Genomic DNA, 19,543 nt, shown 5'->3' with positions numbered 1-19,543 from the left:
CATCCTTCATCTCTCAAAAAACAGAAGGCTTCGTAAAGAATAAGTAATAGGTTTATTCCATGCTGAAAAGAGAAGAAAGAAAACACAACATTTCGGCTGTGGAGCCTTCTTCGGGTGTGAGCTACGGGTCATCAGCCTACGCATACTGACACAGTTACCCACCTGAACTTCTTAAAGAACAGTCCAATATCCCACTTGAAATCAGAGTTCATTACAGTAAGTCCTTCTAAGAATACTGTATAAATACAATATAAAATATAATTATTATTTCAGGTGAGTTTAACCACCTGGAGAAGATTTTGTGCAGAAATAATGCTGGGATTTTATTATACCAGGAAACAAAAATGAGAAGTCAGTTGTTGGCAGACTGATGTATTAAGGGCAGATCTCAAGTTTAGAGATCTGTGCAAAATAAAAGCACTGAAAGCATTTTATTCTGCTATGAAAGCAATTCTGCCTTTGCTGTACATGTATACTTATTTATTTTGATTAAATCATCCTGTTAATTCAGTTTCCTAACATAATTCTCAAACAGTCCTTGAGCTCTCAAAGTAGTTTTTTAACTCCAGCACTATTACATGTAATACAGACTCCTGTGTACTGTTTTTCCAAACCATGTGTTTCAAGCAAAAACAACAAATTAATATATAATATAAATGATAAAAAATAGAATATACTGTATAATAGAATACTGTATAATGTGAAATGTGGAGTGAAATAAATTATCCTTACAATTTACACTGAAACAAATAATCAAGCAGTTCAAAGAGATAAACAACAAAACATTACATTTATATAATCTAGCAGGACAATAAATCACTGGGAAGCTAATCATCACAACTTGGAAAATTAGGAATTGTTTTATTAAAATTGATTGTTCATTTTGTTGCCATGACTAGCTGGGGAATGCAACCTGCCAACTGCTTAAACATCTTAAACCCCTTATTTGTTTTAGGATTTACAGATCCTGCTTCTTTTTAAGGTTTGAAATCGACCACATCAATAAAATAAATGGAAAAAAAATCATATTTTGAATTTTACACAAATAGAAAGAGACAAAAGAGAATAAAATAAGACTGGAGTATATTGGAGGTATTTATAATGATGATTTCCAGTCTCAAAAATGTTACTGCTAAAGAAAAGAGTTAAAAAGCTACTCGTTGAACTGGAAACATTGGAATAGGGATGTTTTAATACTGTACAGTATGTCAATTGATGTCTTACATAGTACTTTTAATGTACTGTATGGTTATTCCTCCTGGCTTCTAAAAATTGAAAGTGAGCACAGACAGATTAAGCTTTTTTAATTCTCAATAGAAAATAACAATATCCCACCATTTTGAGTAACAGTATAAAGAAATTTTCATAATAAACAATAGTAATGCAACAGTGGACTAAAACTGGCAAAAAACCAACATCATCATACAACAGAAAATGAGAAGTTATACAAATGAAAGACAACACAAAGCAAAAAAAAAATGATTTGATTATCTTTAGTTTGCTGCAACTGTCTCTTCCTCCCTAACACCTGTGTCACTGCCACTAACTGAGGAACATACTTATTGGAAGATAAAAATGTTTAATGACTCATGACATACTGAAAATATTGGTTTCAAGATACTGTCCAAAGCCATCACCAACAGACACCCACACCTATCTTGGGTTAAGTTTCAAATCAATTTTACTGGGCAATAAATGTTAAACAAAGTGCTGTGGTAAAGGAATAAGGAGAAAGAAAATCATTGCAGCCTCACTTTTCTGATGCACTGTTTTCAATTTATTAAAAACAAAACAAACAACTATGCCACCCCTAATTGATAAATAATGTTTAACATATTATTATCACAATCTCTTATTGCATTTGCATTTTCATATGCATTTTACTCATATTTTGGTGTGTTGCCTGTTGTGTGATCCCATCCAATGTGAAATAAAATACTGTACCATAAATTTGCCATAGAAAAAACTGCCCTTAAGAAAAAATGATCCCATTACTGAACCATCACAATTGTGGACAGTCAGTTCTAATGTACTACTACTACTACTACTACTACTACTACTACTACTACTACTACTACTAATAATAATAATAATAATAATAATAATAATAATAATAATAATAATAATAATATATTAAGCTTCAGGTAGAAACAGTTTTGATCAAGGAAATATCAGCTAAAGCAAAATGTCATAAGTAACAAAATAATCATCTTGAACAAACAAAATGCAGTGCATTTCTCACTCTACAAACCATTATGAGAACAATGACCTTTAAGTTAGGTAAGTTGCTCATAATCAGTCTTCTTCAAATGTTTTTCCCGAGCTCAGGTGCAAGAAATGAGAAAGTTTATCCTCAGCTTGCTTTAAGGTCTTGAGAACAAGAAGGCTCTTCAAACAGTGCAAGGTAGTCAGTGGAAACCTCGCCACATGTGTTTTGCATGCCTTTTTAAATCTTTAATCAACTTTTTATTTCCTTTTTTGAAAGATGGAGTAGAGTTCAGGTTTCCTGTGTCCCTGAACTGAATTGTTTTTGAACCTATTGTTCTTTTAAAAAAAGCTTTTAAAGTCAAAACAATTTTTCATTACAGAGTGTAATATGTGGATAACATTCGAAGCAGAATATTAGAATGACACATAAATTGAAAATACATGTAAATGTTGAAAAGAAACACAATAGGGACTAAAACTGTCCAAATAAGGTAAACATCACTAAAATTGTTCTCTCCATGAGCAAATAACAAGCAACATAACAGTAACAACAAATACAGACACTAGATTCTGAGTCTTATTACAAAACACTTCCTGAGAAATTGCAAACACCTCAAACCTGCATCGCCAACATCTCTGCTGTAGGTGATACTGTACATCTTACAAAATGATGCAAATTATGCCTATCAGAGTTTGTTAATTTGATTTTCTATATCATATTCACTGTATGTGTGTTTGTATAGAAAACTCAATATTGAACTTCAATACTTCTCAGACTTAATATATTTTTATTTAAAAAATGAACTAACCCACAGAAAACAACGTGGATGTCTGTTGTTTTGAAAGAGACATCAGATATGCGATTGCCTGAGGTTTGCAAAAAAACATGGCAGAATATAGTCACACACATCAAATGCTCTAATTAGTATGGCAAATCTGTCAGTTGTATGAAATGTCTTTCTTTTCTTTCTTTTCATGTAAACTACAGCACGTTACATGTGTACAACCTCTATGTACCGGAAATTAATACTAGTATTACATATTAGTATTAAAAATGCATTCTTATTTTGAAGTTTTTCCTCTACAACAAGGAAATCATGTACTGTAATTGCCTTGTGTGTACACAATCTGAAACACCTGACACACTGTTGGCTTACTGTCACCAGATGTATCTGTTTTCTCTGAAAGACTCTGATTAACACAATCAAACTAATGGTTTAATGTGTTTGGGAAGAGCATTACATGTTCACACAAGACTTACAGTACAGTGTCTCCCAGGCCTAATCTAAATCTTGCATGACATGAATGACCTACGATACAAACATCCACACACATGCACTGCCTGACATTACCCCTCGATGTACTGTATACTGTAGTTGGTACATAAGGCTGCTAGTGCAATCTCTATGTTTCTCATTTTGTGTGGTCAAATCAGTCTTAACAGCAACTGCTTTAAATGCAACTAAAATAGCCCGTGATTCCCTTTAACTTGTGCATCAATTACTGGACCTGCTTGTGAAATCAGACAAACAAATACATTCATCATATCATTAAAACCGATGTGTTCATTCAAATTGAGCATTTACACAATTTTCTGAAATGAATGCCTCTTCTTTAGTTTTGAAAACCCTACATAATTATTAATTGAGTAGTTTGTGTTGAAGATCACACTTTAGGAATCACAAGACGGTTTCTCTTGGCCCAAGTGTTCATATAGAAACACAGACACATCCATCCACTCATTATCAGAAAGCTCATTATGGCAGGTAAGGATTTTGCAATCTCAGAGCCTGTCCCAAAAACGCAGGGCATAACATAGGATACGCCTATGGAAATAAAAATAAGTGCCACAATAAGAACAAACTTGAAAGTTTGAATAAGCTAAATCATGGACATTATACATTCTTGATAAAGATACATTTTAAAAGTCAGAATACATCAGTTCAATTTGCACTACAATAACGACGAATAAAGGTCTGTCTTGAAGGGCCAGCCATGACTAAGTAAGGAAATGTTAGACAGGTAGTCAAACCACAACAGCTCATGGTCCATATGACTGCCCCTCTAGATGGGATGCCACCATCCCCAGCCCCAACACACAGTAGTCTAGCAGGTGGGAAGAATGGAGACACTGGGGTAAAGTACCTCACTCAAGTTACAACAATACTGTCTGCCACTGCCACAGCACAAATGAGACAAGGGTTTCCAGCCCAGTCTGAACATTTCATTCTACTTCTCTGTTAGTCCTATAGCCAGTACTAACTGTACTGGGAACAAGTCTCCAAGTATGAAATCCTCTTGAAACACCTTTGGAAAGGCACATTTTAGAGTGGCTAATGACAGAATCTGCCCAAATTGCAGACTAAAACTTACATTACAAGTACCAAGTACATTAACAGACCTGGGATATGTATTCAGCCAATTGTGATTGGGGTTCCCTGAGCAGAATACACATCTCTAAGTGTGATAAAACAAGCAAGGGACAGTCTTAAGACCAGAAAAAAAATATTTACAAACAATTGTTGCATATTCAGATGGTACAGGGACAGTTAAGGATTAAACAGTAATCGGAATGAACTGCTTTCAGATTATGTCAGGGTATGTTTTCACCATTGTTGAAACCATCCTGGCTAAAATCACAGAGCATAATTTGAAAATAACAACAGCTCTTGAAAATATGACAGACATAAAATGTTCACTCATCTGTCTTTTCTTTAATGCATCACTAATAAATCATAAGAAGGTGCATGTGTCATAAGAGTATCCTGTGGTTAACTCTTTTCAAGACAGCTAAAAATAAAGTATTTCAAATAATTTATGCTAAAGATAAAATAATAAGCAAACAGAATATGCCATAATAATTTATTTTGCAAACGTTGGAAATTAGCTCATGAAAACATAGAAGGGATCTTTCTAGTCACCGTGTTAATTTGACGAGTCCCGATAGTACCTATACTCATCAACATCATTGTGTCTTTCAAGTGGGGACCTGCATCAATGTGCATCAATGGAACAAATAAAGGTTAATTCTACAATGAAAAGTAGAAAGAAGAACCCACTGACTTTGTTATAATTTGGAACGGAGACATTAATGGTGTCACGAGTCATTATCAACAGATCAAAACTGATAGAATTGAATTCCCATTTAAAAGCATTTACAGAACTGAGACATTGGATCTCTGATCTGAATGCTGTAGATACATGGCTTGTGTTACATTTATCAGCCAGAGGACTTACTTTTTTCGACTAGGGATAAATCACATTGACGAATGTGCTACATTTTTAAACTCTCAATCTCTCTTTTTCTGAGCTCCACTATACTGAGATACTGCATTTTCCCTATTGGAGCACTAGACCAATTTCTACAGATTTGTTTCTGATGATAAATAAATAAAGCACAATCACAGTTTAAAATTGGTATTTTAAAACCAGCCTAATATAACATAAAACTTTTAGAACCCTTAAGACTTTTAGAACAGTTCAAGCTAAATTGTAATACTTTCTAGATTTCAGCCATGGCTTGGTCAAAGAACTTCACATTGTATATGGTCAATAACAAAGGTTTGATTGAATACAATTCAAATGTTTTTGTCTCACACCTGAATAAATCTGAACTAAGTAAACCTAATTACTTGGAAACCAAGTTGGATTTTCTAGATTGAATTGCACAGCACCTCACGACTGAGACCATGGCATTGAAAATCAAAATTTTAAGAAAATAATTGAATTCCCTGTTTAGACATCACATTGAATTTCATATCCACATATCTTTGCAGAGTCATTATTTCAATGGCTGACATACTAGGCAGTTTTTGAGACCCTGCAGGAATAAATGTTTTGCCGATATTCCTGCCATTAGATCGGCACAGGGGGTGTACTATTAGATTCTGTGCTGATAAGCTTTACATTTAGTATATCCTTCTATAAGTATACAGTTTAGAAACTAGATTTGATCAGAAACAGTGTATGTTTTCTCCACTCACTTCACTTGCCTGTTCATTTTCCCGCAGAGGCAATTGTAGTGTAAATCACTAAGCTAAAAGAGGAGCTACAGGACATTTTACCAGACTGTTTAGCTCCAATTAAGTGCACTTTGCTTGACATGATGCTTATGGCCATTGAGGAAGGCTCTTTTTGGAGGGACAGTAACACTTTTGTTATAGCCCTTTTATTGAAAAAAATAAAGATCTAACAATTTGTGCAAGCAATCATCCCATTGCACAGATCACTCAGACACCAAGCTGTATGCTCTGATGGATCATCACGCTGACTAGAGGTTTATATGACCAAAGTAGTTGACTATAAACAGGCAGGCTTTATGAAAAATGAAAAAGTATTCTTTTCAATTTGTTACATCTTGAGGAACTCATCTGGGATGCCTGCTTTCACATTTCTTTGACTTCTTTAGGGAACATCTAATTTCAGAGCTGGTCATCGGTGTATTACCTTCTCTCTTGTTACTTACAGTAACAATTACTTAACAATACTAAACATTTTTGTATTGCCTATTCCGACGATTCATTGTTTTATATAGGCAATGTGAAGAAATTCTGATCTCACCATAAAGACTTCAATATTTGCTTTTTTCAGGGTACAAATATTGATATTGCACATTATAGATATAGAATTTTTCTAAAACCAAAATATCCTATTTCATTGTTTTCTATATTTATTTCTGGGAAGTACCTGACAACATTTTCATGATACATTCTGATCACATTACACTAAACAACATAAGAATGTATGACTTGGACATCTCACGATCACCCTGACACATTTCTGTTTATCTTTTAAAATGAATTTTGCCCAATTTGTACTCTTCGGTTATCATTTTACTAAACATTCATAAATGTTTCAAGTCAGGTTTCATTTTGGTTTTACTATGTAAGTGCATTAGTACTAACCATGTTCTGAAATATTTTTAGACATCCTATTTTCTTTTTATAGAATGACTTTCCACATATAAATATGTTAATCAAGTATCTCAGCCTAATACTGTGGCAAATTAAGGATGATATAACATTCAACCCCTGTACAAAACTTCAGAATCATATAACATTGGCATCCCAGATAAGTGAAAAGATTATTTTTCAATTAAAATATCTATCTTACAACATAGGTGCATACAATAAGAGAGAGGAAGAAAGAAACATTTGTATTTCATACAAGCTAGTTTCAAAATTGTAAAAAGCAAAGAAACAACAGCTCACCTAAAACTCCTAGCCTGTAGTTCAGGGTGACAACGATGACATTCCCATAACTGGCTAGAATGCTCCCATCAATCATGTTTCCTGTTCCCTCCATGTAGGACCCACCGTGGATGTAGACCATTACTGGCTTCAAGCCATTCTCATCATGGATATCTAAAAATGAAGGAAAGACACCCCGTAAAGTTACAAAGCAAACATAACAAGAACCTTTTTAAAACTGAAAACAATACCAACACAACAACAAAAAAACACTAGTGCCTTCAGCCCATCCTTACAGGAGGAAGGCCTGCTGCTGTGGTTCAGTTTTTATATTTATTGACAAGGAAATACCAAATGTTATTAAACATGGCCATACTTTATTTGTTAAAATTTCCTAAGGTATGAGGCTTTAACAGAATTATTTGCTAGTTGACAATCTCTCTTATTTGTTTGTAGAGAGATATGAAAATCTTTTATACAAAAAGGCAAAAGAAGTGTTAGTTATTTTCAGTCATGTAATTTTGCAAGTGACTTCTGGCTTCTCAGTACTGCAACAACAATGTTATAAATCAATTGTAGAATTAGCATTAAAAAAATATACATTTCAAATCTAGAGTGATGTACAAATACAATTTTCTCTCTTTTTTTAGGAGGTAATCATATTTATGATATGGATTTCTATGTATGTAGCCTGTATACAGTATATAGACTTTAATAAAAATTAAGAGCAAATAAATGATCAAATTACAGATGAAGGTAAATCACATACATTAATATTTTAAGAATATCGAATTAATGTAGACCACTCTAGTTTTGATTCATGTAATATATTAATACATTAATACATACATACTGTACAGTACATGATAAATTATAATATTAGTATGACAAAACAGCAAAATTACAAATAATATAAATGTACAACTTGCAAATTGCATGAATTCACAAAAATGATGAATGCAAGGTAATCTGTTTTGTCACTTTCAGGACTTTCAGCTTTCAGCACTGACTTTATTATCAGTCCACATTTTCTTGTTTCATGTCCATCTTTTAAATTTGCCTTAGGCCCATCTGGCTCCCGCTTGAAAACAGTCAAAGTGCTAATTACAAACTAGGCGAGACGTTTTCCACTTCACATCACAACCACGGAGTGTTTTAAGCACAGTTTAAAGGTGAAGTCAATCACTGCTCACAGAGCCCATTTCACTCACATTTCAGCCCAACAGTTTACCAACTGATGTTCAACATGGTAACATGTTTATTTTTCCAGTTGTTCAATGACACATCTTCTTCAACACACATCCTCTTCAATAGTGTATGTAGTGAACGATAATTACAACTATAATATTTTAACATAATTATGGTTAACTAGAATAAAAAAATTATGTCCAGAAGGCGATTAACACAGTTTTTTAATTTGGGAAGTAGTGAAGAAGAAAAGTCTGCTAATTGAATTTTAAAAGGATGTATGTCATTATAAAATAAACACCAGAAGTGTGGAACACTATGATTTTTCTTTGTGTAACAACATTATACTTTGTGACAGGCGTGATAGTTGCTCAAAGGTTTTTTCTTCTGTTGCCGCTCAGTTAATTAAAAGGCAGCTCATTGTTGATTTTGACATATTACAGAGTCCATGTTGGCTTTCAACATATGTTTATGTACTGCAGATGCTTCCAGAAATCCAACAATATCCATATGGCCTAAACACAAGACAAAACTATTGTATTTAATCCTTTTTTCACTTCCAGGAGTTTATTTGATCAGCCAAGTCTTGAAAAAATACAACATGCCCTGTATCTTTTCGTCACTTGTTCAAGAAAACACAATCATCTTTTGACAGAACTCTGTATGTGCCTTCTTCACTCTCCGAATTTGCAGCTCTGAAAATATTATGTGCTCTACAAATCAATCTTATTTTTTCTAATATGGCTAGCTTTATGTCACCCACTGCACAGGGCTCAGAGCAACAGGGACAGGAGGACTTACTGCAATAAACCAGTCAATAACACTTCAGGCACGATCAGATTGTTCTGCGATTGTGCTGCTGTGCAGGAGCCATGCTGCACACTGACTGCCATGTTTGGTAAATGGTAGTTTTTCCTTCCGAAGTAGCAATCAAAGCCGTTGATCTTGTGGGATAGCAGAAGAAAATTAATTCTAGTCACGTTGCACATTCAGCAGTGAATGGACGACCCTATGGGCAATGCTCATTGCACTCACCACTGCCATTAAATGTTTCCTACAGAAAGTATTGTGACAGGTAATTAATCTCTCCAATGTATTGAGTATATGCCTACTTCTCTTTTTTTTTGCAATTTCATATGAGCCATTGAGGCTCTTCACTTCTGATGGGACTTTAGATAGTGATGAGACATTTATGCCAGTCATATTGCATTGACTCTTGCAAAGCTGCAGTGCTTCCTCCACCTTCCCAAGTGTATGTCATTAGAGAAATGGATTTTGATATTTCACAGTAGGCATGCGAACTTTAGAATGTTTTTCTAATAGCTCATTTGTCCATTCCACGCATGTGATGTCCTGGAAAGATGGCTTGTAAGGGTATATTGCAAGTTGCACAGTCATATTACATTGCTTTCATTGCTGTTCCATACTAAGACAACCATCCTAACTTATTATTAACAGCTGAAAGGCACATAAAATTCAGGGAATTCATCATAACCATGATACATCCTAAACATATTTATTTTATTTATTTTTCTTCTTGGTCAATTACTTTTTTTTCACAGAAGTATTTTCACAGTAGTATGTAGCAGTCTAATCCAGTAGGATATGCCACATTTCCCAGTGAAAATACCTTTCCCAATCTTTTTTTTCTCTCTCTCCTTTTAAATACTCACTTAATCATTCCAGTGATTAATGGGTTGGATTAACCTCACAATACGGTGATGTTAGTCCAACCAAAAAGTCTGTCTAAACTCTTTTTTTTTCAGTGCTTTCTCTACAGGATTAAAAGTAGAGTGCTACCACCCCAATATATTATAATATACATGGCTGTCAGATATTAATTGAATAGAGCTCAGGCATTCCAGTGGCAATTGGTTATTTTTTCCCAGCAAATTCTGGAAGCATTTTGTCAATGCTCAGGTGTACAAGATACATTTTTCACTAAAATTATTGCTCATATGAAGAAATGAGTATGATATTACTGCCACTGGTTTAACAGTGTACTACTATGGAAAGGAGAGCTTCCCTTGAAACATCTCTGGTGTAGGCATCAGTAGCAATTGGGAGAGAAGGCTTTATATGCTGGAGAACCATATGATAACAGCACTTCAGGCTGCTTCAAAGCAGTATTCAGCAAGAAAAATAATTGAATACTGTACAGTATATTAAAATATACTGAATTTTACATTTATTTATTAAAATTCCCTGAATTTCCTCTTTCCATATATATATATATAAAATATATATGAGAAAAAATATGTAAATGGAAGTTAATGTACATGCAGCATACAGTATGACATTTCATACACTACATTTAAGGCTCTTTCCAAGATGCTCTGTATTCCATAGTGGCCCTTAAAGTTACCTCTTCTTCCTATAATACACCTGTGTAGATGGCAGATGTATACAGCATACTGAAGTAGCACAAAGCTCAGAACAGTTCTCACGCAGGGTGGGGTTGAAATAAAATGCAGGACTTTTAACAAAAAGCATTGTACTGCTTAACCATTACTTTAAAGCTCTCAGGTCGCACAGATTATTATAAGTAAATGTAAGTAAAGATTTACATTGCAGTGCATGTCAATACATTTATCAACTAGTATGTCGCTATGGTCTGTGTTATGCACAATATTAAAGCCAGTAAGTGATCAGTAAAATTCTGTCCCTAAAGAGAACACTCAATGCGGTATTAATGTGGATAGAACATGTGTCCTATATGATTTAAAATTTGTATGTTTTTAATCAGGGCTTCATCCAGAATTTTTAGAGTAAATCTGGAATCCCATTTATTGTTTATTAAATACCCACTAAATATTGAATTGCCAGCTGTTTTAAGACTTAGCTCTCCACCAGCAACTTCTGCACTTGCTCAGCTGAGCTTCTACAGTATGTGCCTCAAAGTCATTTCCTTGGCCCACTCATCTCCAGACTATACTAGACATGCAGGTTGTAATATTTGAAGATGTAATGAATACTTAGTGGGGATATGAGAAAAATCATTGATCTAAATGTTCTATATAATGCCTTTTCTGTATTAGAAAGGTCATATTTCACAGTGGTTCTATTTCTGTGCACCTGTTTAGCCTAGTAAAATCATTTCAAAAACATATGATGTTAAAAACCAACGATTAAGAAACAAAATACTGCTGCAAATAAGGTCAAAATTCTGTGTCTGTGTAAATTCTGTAAAAGCCTACAGAGCCCAGCTATGAGAACATGCCAGCACCACTGCTGAAAGCACTCTTTAGTTCCAGTGTGTAATATCACAGTGACTCTTAAAACAGCTCTTAGTGTGGGCTCTACGGAAAATTGAAAGGCTTCTATTATTGCTGAGAAGGAGCAAATGCCTGGAAAATGCCCATGATTTTGTATTCTTATTATTTTCTTTTACTTTTTATATCAGTTTTTTTCTAGATCTGCATTTTTCTTTTACCAAAAGCAGCAAACTGTGGAGCCAATTTATTAAAAATGACCAATTTTTTCATTGGTCATTTTTATTTTAATCTGCAAAAGTGTTTTCTAGCATCAAAACTTTGTTAATAATTTGACATTCCAGTTTCAATGTCACATTCTTTCTTTCAGCTTCACTTTCTTACTCAAATGTTACCAAATAAAACCTCCTAACACTGCTCCAAAAATAGCAGAGATCCTGTTATAACACTGCCTACCTTTAGCTTATCACGTGTGCACACATTGTTATTGTATGTAGATTTGCTGTTCTAATCCAACAGAATTAATAATGGAAAGCACTGAAACAACATTATGTGGCTGTATGGTAACATGTTTTGTAACAGACCACAATGTACAGGTAACGTGGAACAAAATGCTGTTTTTAATATGAAGAAGAGATAGGTTTCCAATAGGTAGAATAATCTTTCCACAACAAATTCATTTTTTGATTTTGGCTTTTTAACATAATCATGAATGGTGGTTTTATCCTGCTACATACAGTAGACACTGCAATGTACATACAATATTTCAATGGGTGAAAAGCTATACTGGGTTTCATGCAAAAAGGCAAGCTACAGTATCTCTATGACAGAAACATATATATACACAGGGACAAATTAACAGCATCGTACTGTCAAAACAAGGGTTAGTTTTCATGCTTCACTGGGTAATGTAAAATGAACAGGACCAACATGACTTTTTCCATTTTTCTCAAAGGGTTTTAGAAAGGGAAATAACAATTAAAACACATGCATAGTTTCAATTCCCATCCTCAACTTTCTAGCACTGGAAAGGGAATGGATTCAATAGTAAATAAAGTTTATTATATTGCTCACTTCACACACATTTAGAGATAACCTTTAACGTATCTCACAGGGGAACCGCAGTCATCTATATGCTAATTTTTTGAAAGAAGAAAGTGGTTTGAAAAACAAAAAGAGAAATCAAGAAGTGCCCACAAGTATGCACTTCAAGGAAAAAAAAACAAATTAATTCACAAAAAATCAAAAGGTTTTTGTCATGCACTGTATCAAGCTTTTTTTTTTCTTTTTTAAAAAGAAAAAATACCTTCATCTTCACCACCATCATTACTGGTTATATCATCAGCTTGTTTCTTTGAGTTGGCTCCTAAGGTCAACAGGAGAAGAGTAAAGGGAAAAAAGAGATTTCAAAAAACAGCAGGTTTCTCAAAAAAAAAACATTTGGTAAAAAATGCATTCAAAAGTAGTCCCATCAAAAATGTCAATAATTTGAAAAAAAAAACTACCTGCAAAATATAACCACCTCATGTCACCTTCACCTTCACTGAAAGGAAGTACTTGGAAATTGAAGATTTATTTAAAAAAAATACACCAAAAAAGCAGATTGAAACAAAACCACAAAACAACATTTTTTGGCAAAAAATAAATGAAATCAGTTTTCCTTGCTGATAGTAGAAAAACATGAATATGAAGTACTCATATCACTTAGCTGAAACTTGACAAGAACAAAATACGTACCACCAATTCCAGTTGATAATGAAACTATAAATGCTTGACATAAACCCAAACTCAGCTCATGTAAATAACATACTCTGTTGTAGATGTGTAATCACAATTCAGAGTTGTACCCTTTAGTTTCAAAACCCTTAAGCTGTTATTCTTTTTACATCTAGTGTAAAATGTAAGATAAACCTGTTATAAATACAGTATGTTAGATCTCAACCAATAAACTTAATGTTCATGGTCATCCTGTTCATGGAGGTACCTAAATAATTTAAATATTATTACTATTTAAAATAAAATATGTAAAATAAAATTGTATCAATACTACTAATAATCACTAAAAGGAAGCTAACACTGTAGCATTCCAAAGTTTCAGTATTACTTTAACAGAACACAGAAGATTACAATACCTTTTCAACAAAATCTGTCTTTACAGTTTGTAAAGAAATTTCAAAGCTGAATCAATGTATTGGTCCCTTTCTACTTCCCACATGCTCCCTGCACTAGCTATTGATTTACAGTATACTGCTTACAAAGGATGATGATTTATTTATATATATGATACCACATCTTAAAGTGTTGATTGTTAAAAAAGCAAAAGACATAACATGTAAAAATTAATTCCATGCAGAAAAGAGAAGAAAAGAGACACAATATTTCGGCTGTGGAGCCAAAACGTTGTCTCTTTTCTGCATGGAATGAACCTTTACTTGTTCTTTTGCAGCCTATGCATGATGACGCAGCTACCTACTTGAACTACAAAGACAGAACAGGATGAATTTAGCATGATGCTGATAACAATTAACAATTATTTCCTTGAGCATCCTTTAAGTATGGCACCAAATATTGTGAATTAATCAATCTGTATCCATGGCTGAAATTGCTGCCATTTTCTAGGTGTTGCTACTGACTTCAGTTTTTGGTTAAAAATGGTATAGCTGTTTTGTTTTTTACTTTCTTTCAAAATACTGAAATGTCATTTTTGTCACTACAATCTTCATACTATTATTATACATTATTATGTTTAGCAATTTTTGGTTCTCCTTATGAGTGTACTCCTCTGCAATAATATATCATGGTGACTGTTCCATTACACAAAGCAGAATTTAATTAATGCCATTTTGTTTTCTTGCATTTCAGAGAGAGCAGCAAAAAGTGAAGGTCAGTGATTTCAAACCAAAAATCAAGCATAAGATTTTTACAGGAAAACCAGAAAAGGGAGCTATGAAATCCTCTACAATACGTCAGTTTTCAAAATGAAAATGAAAAAAAAACACATTAAATTTCGTAATTGAATCATCACTGGGTTACAGTTTACAATCCAGGGTTTTCATGCGCTTTGCCTCTGCAGTAAGGACGTATATTACAGTCTTCTCACTAAAGAACAATTGAGAAGAATTGTTGTGTTTACACAATTTACAAGGCAATTATTTCCCATGATTAAAACAAGCAAGCATTGATTTATTCACTAGTTGCTCTGCTATCAGTACAAAATTAAGTACATGCAATGGTGAAGAGATTAAATCAACAGTTGACCAGTAGACGAGTAGAAATATTGTAGTGTAGATTGACTCAGGCTTGTCAGAAACATAAGGATCATACATTATATATACTGTAGACTGTATATAAACAGACATATACATTATATAAGATGTTCTATTTGTGATAATTTTCTAAAACCCAGCTTGAATGTTGTTTTAAATGTTTCAAACTGTCTGATAAGAAAAATGTAATGTATGCAACAAATTCAATCTGGTAGTTTGTCAACACAAAGTAGTGGTTTGTCACTGTTGTTATCAACGCACAATAAAAAGCATGTGAATCAACAATCTTTAAAATTGCCAAACCCCATCTAGATATGTTTCATTAAACTCGTGTCTGTTTAATGGAAAACTCTCTAAAGGAGAAATTCAGAAATATAAAGAAATATTTAAAGGGAAATTGGCCTCTAATATACACTTACTTTACCTTAATTAAATTTGCCTTCTCAGAATGTCAAACTGAGTCTCCCCACAGTCCTTATATTTTACAGAGCATGTACTAAAGTACAATTTTTGTTTAGATTACATTGCTTTTTGAGTCAGGGAGTAGAAGCAGCAGTAGAAGCAGGAGAACTCTGCTGCCGGCATTAGATTCCATTATTGCATAAATTCAATAACACTTATTGTAAACCAAACATAGGCTATGTAGACTCAGAACAAACAAGACCAAGAATACAATTTCTTATAAGCAACCAAACATAATGTAATACAAATATACAAATATATTGCATAAATATATCAGATTTGTCAATATCTCAAAAAAATAAAATGATGGCACATTTGTTCACTTCATGAAGCAGGGTAATATATACCACATACTGCATTAGGTAATAGAAGTTCAAGTCTAAAGAAGGGTCTATAGCCAAAACACTGCATTTCTTCTCTTTTCAGCATGGAATAAAGCCTTTCATCCTCAATGAAGCAATATATTTTATTTCTAGGGCTTTGACTAATTTCAAACTGATTTCTGAAAGCAGCATTACCACCGCGTTGTCATTATCATCATCCCTCCTCTAGAGGGCGCTATGACCCTTTTGTGTTAAGTTCATTATCACGTTCACCTGCCCCCTTGTTTCATTCTTTATTTATACCCGGTGGTCCAGAACCTCGGAGCTCTGCATTAGAAGACGGACGTCTGGAGGCCCACCTAACATCAAGTCACCCTATGTCCACGGCTTGAGGGCATAGGCTTCCTAATGGCATCCTGACCTGAGTCTGGGGCTCGGAGCACCTGGCCTCGTCACTCCATTTTAATCTCCTTGTTCCATGTCCTCGTTTCTGTTTTAAATCGATCTGTCTTGGATGGATTCCCTGGTTTTGGATTTTGGACTGCGCCTCGGATATTTTACATTGGACTGTTTTCTGGACTTGTTTGTCTGTGTTCCCCCCTTGCACCTGGATTCACTGTTGGCACCGCCCCCTGTTCCTGACTGTGTTTTCCCTGTAGCCCTTTTCCAATCACTTCCAGATTATACTATCTGCACAGTGTCCTAACCTATGCATCGTTACACTGGTGGGTAGATCTCAACCGATCTTAAAACCCAAGCAAGACCTGGTCTGTAGTGGCATGGGAGACTTCCAAAGAAAACCAGGCTGTTGCTACTGCCAGTTGTGTCAGTAGCACTCTTCCATTTTGACCAAAATTTCCAAACACTGTGCTGTAGGATGTACTATTCTTTACATGAGACACTAAAAGATGTTCCTGACTACTTGGTCATTAAAGATCCCACAACATTTTTCAAAAGTGTATGGGTGTTACACATGGCGTCCTGGTTAAATTAAACTTGTGCAATCTGGTCTTTTGAAAGATCCCACTTAATTCAATTGGGGGAATTAACTTTTATGTTGAAGTGCAGTGTAGCAGGGCTGCTGGCAGGTAAAAACTGATGTTTCACCCTGGAAGAGGCTGCACTAGAGGTGAAAAAACTAGGTTATTGTAAGTGCTTTGAGATCCTGTGGAATGAACAGCAATATATAAATACAAGGTTTATGATTAATTTATAATGAAGTCAAAGAAAAGACTTAGAAATATTTGGAAAAGTATAATTTTAGTATGTTTGGGAAACAGTGAATATGCTATCAGAGCGATGGATAAACCTAGAGGGCACCGTATTTTAACACGTTTCTCTCCAGTTCCATCCGCAAGAGAATAAAGATGATGCCACATATTTCTACACTGCATTTACTATATGTTATCTTACTTTTTTCCTAATTGACATTCACTAAAAATTGTAAGCTAGAAAATTTTATCATGTGCTTTGGGAGAGCTGCATATGTTAATTGCCCATGTTGAGAATAAGAAAAAAATAGACTTTACTCTCTTCCATGCTGGTTCTGACTCCAGCAACTCTAACAGAAATACCAGTACCATTATGAGTGTGCGTGCCTTTTTGTATTTTCAACAATTTTGATTGCTATCACTTATATTGGGAGAGAACTGGGAGACTGCAGGTGATTTAGCAAAGATTTATTGCTGAAATGTTTATTATAGTATGTTAAATATTAAATTAATATTAGAAATGAAAGTAGGGTTATTTTACAAAGCAAAATTGTTCAGCCGGATATATAAATAAATGTTGTTATTATTATAGCTTGTTGTGAACATGATATATTTTCAAGGTTTACCTCAACATTAAAATAATCTACATTTTGTCTTAATGCAAATTTCAAAAGCCAGTAATTATGAAACAATTTTACTTTAAATTGTGATTAATAAAAATATACATATTTCATACATATTGTACTGTAGTGGCTTTAAAACCATATGGTATCATACTGAACTTGTGCATATACAGTATAGTTCTACGGTATATCAATCATACTACATTGTTCATTGACATGTATGCTATTGTTTCTGCATATCTGTGGATATGACTTCATGGGATTCTTGTGTGTGGCACATTGGGAATTGTAGTCTTTGTTCATGTATTCAATTCACATGGCCCACATTTTAAAATTACAGTACATGCTGTGAAATAAATGAGTTTTCCCTCTCTCCCTCACAAGTTTTTTTAGTGCTTTTGAGCATATTACTGTGACTTTGTCTTGGCCAAAGGATACCTGGCTTCCATTGTTGCAGTGTCGTTTTACTGGCAAGACTCAGGATGCCCGTTCTGTGCTGAATTTAGAGGAAGGGTTAGATTATGATACTTTTAAAAAGGAACAGCAGTCCCAATTTCTCAGACCAGTTATTAAATCTTGGTAACAAAATAAATTAATTGACAGTATAGAAAAATGTTACAAATTTTAAATTAAGCACAAAATTGTGAACTTTGTGAAACTACTGTAAGTCGCTGTGTTGTCGCAAATCCCTGGTCTCACCACTGGTGAGAGTGAGAGCTCCTACAAATTAATGACTAATGTAACGAATGAGCGAATAATTACATGTCGTGCAGCGGACATTTCACCACAAGCTTCCAACACAATCAGAGTGCCATTTATTTATATTATTATTTATTATTATTAAAACCATCTTGAAGTTGAGAGCAATATTTCTATAGGATTTAAAGAGATGTACTCGCAAGTCTGCTTGTTTACAATGTACTAGGACAGCTGAAAGTCTTGTTGCCTTGTTCTGAATTACAGAATATGGAGCTGGAAATTTTGTCTATTTTGTTATGTAAATTGGCAGTTTTACAAGTTATTGTGAACATTTTACTTTTATTGTGGTTTGAAATGCACTCATCAATGCTGATTCTTTCTAACCCCAAAATATAACAATAGCATTGCAGTTCCCCATTAAGGTGGCAGTGGAGCAGGCCTATATATTAGTACCTGAGGCATACCATCAATCCTAAACAGCTAAGTTTGCTTGAAGACTTTAAAAATTGTCTGAGCGTATTGAGCGTATTGTAACTTATTTCAATGAACAGAAAGTTAACTTGCTCTCAAAAGCAGCTGCGTTAGCAGATGAGTTTATGGTGACTTATGAGATGATTTACTGTATGCTAACACATAAGAATGTGTTTACTACTTCTGTCCAACCCTCTCAGGGAAATGATAAAAACTCAACAGTTCGTGCATTAACTGCGTCATCTGATCTGTTTGTTTGCACACTTTGGAAAAATAAGAGTGATTTTTTACAGGTCATTTGATTACTGATTTTCTTATGTTAAAGCATAAGCAACAAAGTTCCAAAAGTGTTGCTTTGATTCAGACATCTCCTTATGTGTTTGAATGTAATGGAGAACAGGTCATCAATGAGGAGTATGATCCATTTATTTTGGAGAACTGGAGAACCAAAAGACTGGAAGTTAATACAAACTTTTGAGATACTGGTGCTTCTCAATCTTTTATTCTTGCAAATGTTTTGCCTTTTTGGACCAGACTTCTCATGACTCCAATGTGTCATGCAAGGCGCAGAGATGGGGTATAGATGGGCAAGTGCCAGTACATACAGTGCATTTACAGTCTCATTTAATTACTGGTTTGCAACCTATAGTAGTGTTGATGTCATACTTCAGAGACTTTAGAATGCTTTGAC

At 34.2% G+C, this 19,543-nt stretch overlaps 1 protein-coding gene across 2 annotated transcripts in view; it reads right to left on the bottom strand.

Moving 5' to 3' along the window:
• nlgn4xa (neuroligin 4 X-linked a) overlaps nt 1-19,543 on the bottom strand; it is an 84,640-nt gene that overhangs the window by 42,664 nt on the left and 22,433 nt on the right. The window contains exons 3-4 of one of the 2 annotated variants that reach the window (XM_006637913.3): nt 13,104-13,163; nt 7,419-7,571 (exon numbers count right to left, since the gene is read on the bottom strand). In XM_006637913.3, coding sequence (XP_006637976.1) covers nt 7,419-7,571; nt 13,104-13,163 — 213 coding nt within the window. The remainder of the gene's footprint in view (nt 1-7,418; nt 7,572-13,103; nt 13,164-19,543) is intronic. The other variant, XM_006637914.3, reaches the window with a different exon arrangement.

The sequence above is a fragment of the Lepisosteus oculatus genome, chromosome 13, assembly GCF_040954835.1.
Source record: "Lepisosteus oculatus isolate fLepOcu1 chromosome 13, fLepOcu1.hap2, whole genome shotgun sequence".
In the NCBI taxonomy this organism is placed as follows: Eukaryota; Metazoa; Chordata; class Actinopteri; order Semionotiformes; family Lepisosteidae; genus Lepisosteus; species Lepisosteus oculatus.
The sequence above is the reverse complement of the archived record's forward strand: the minus strand, read 5'-3'. Positions and strand labels throughout refer to the sequence as shown.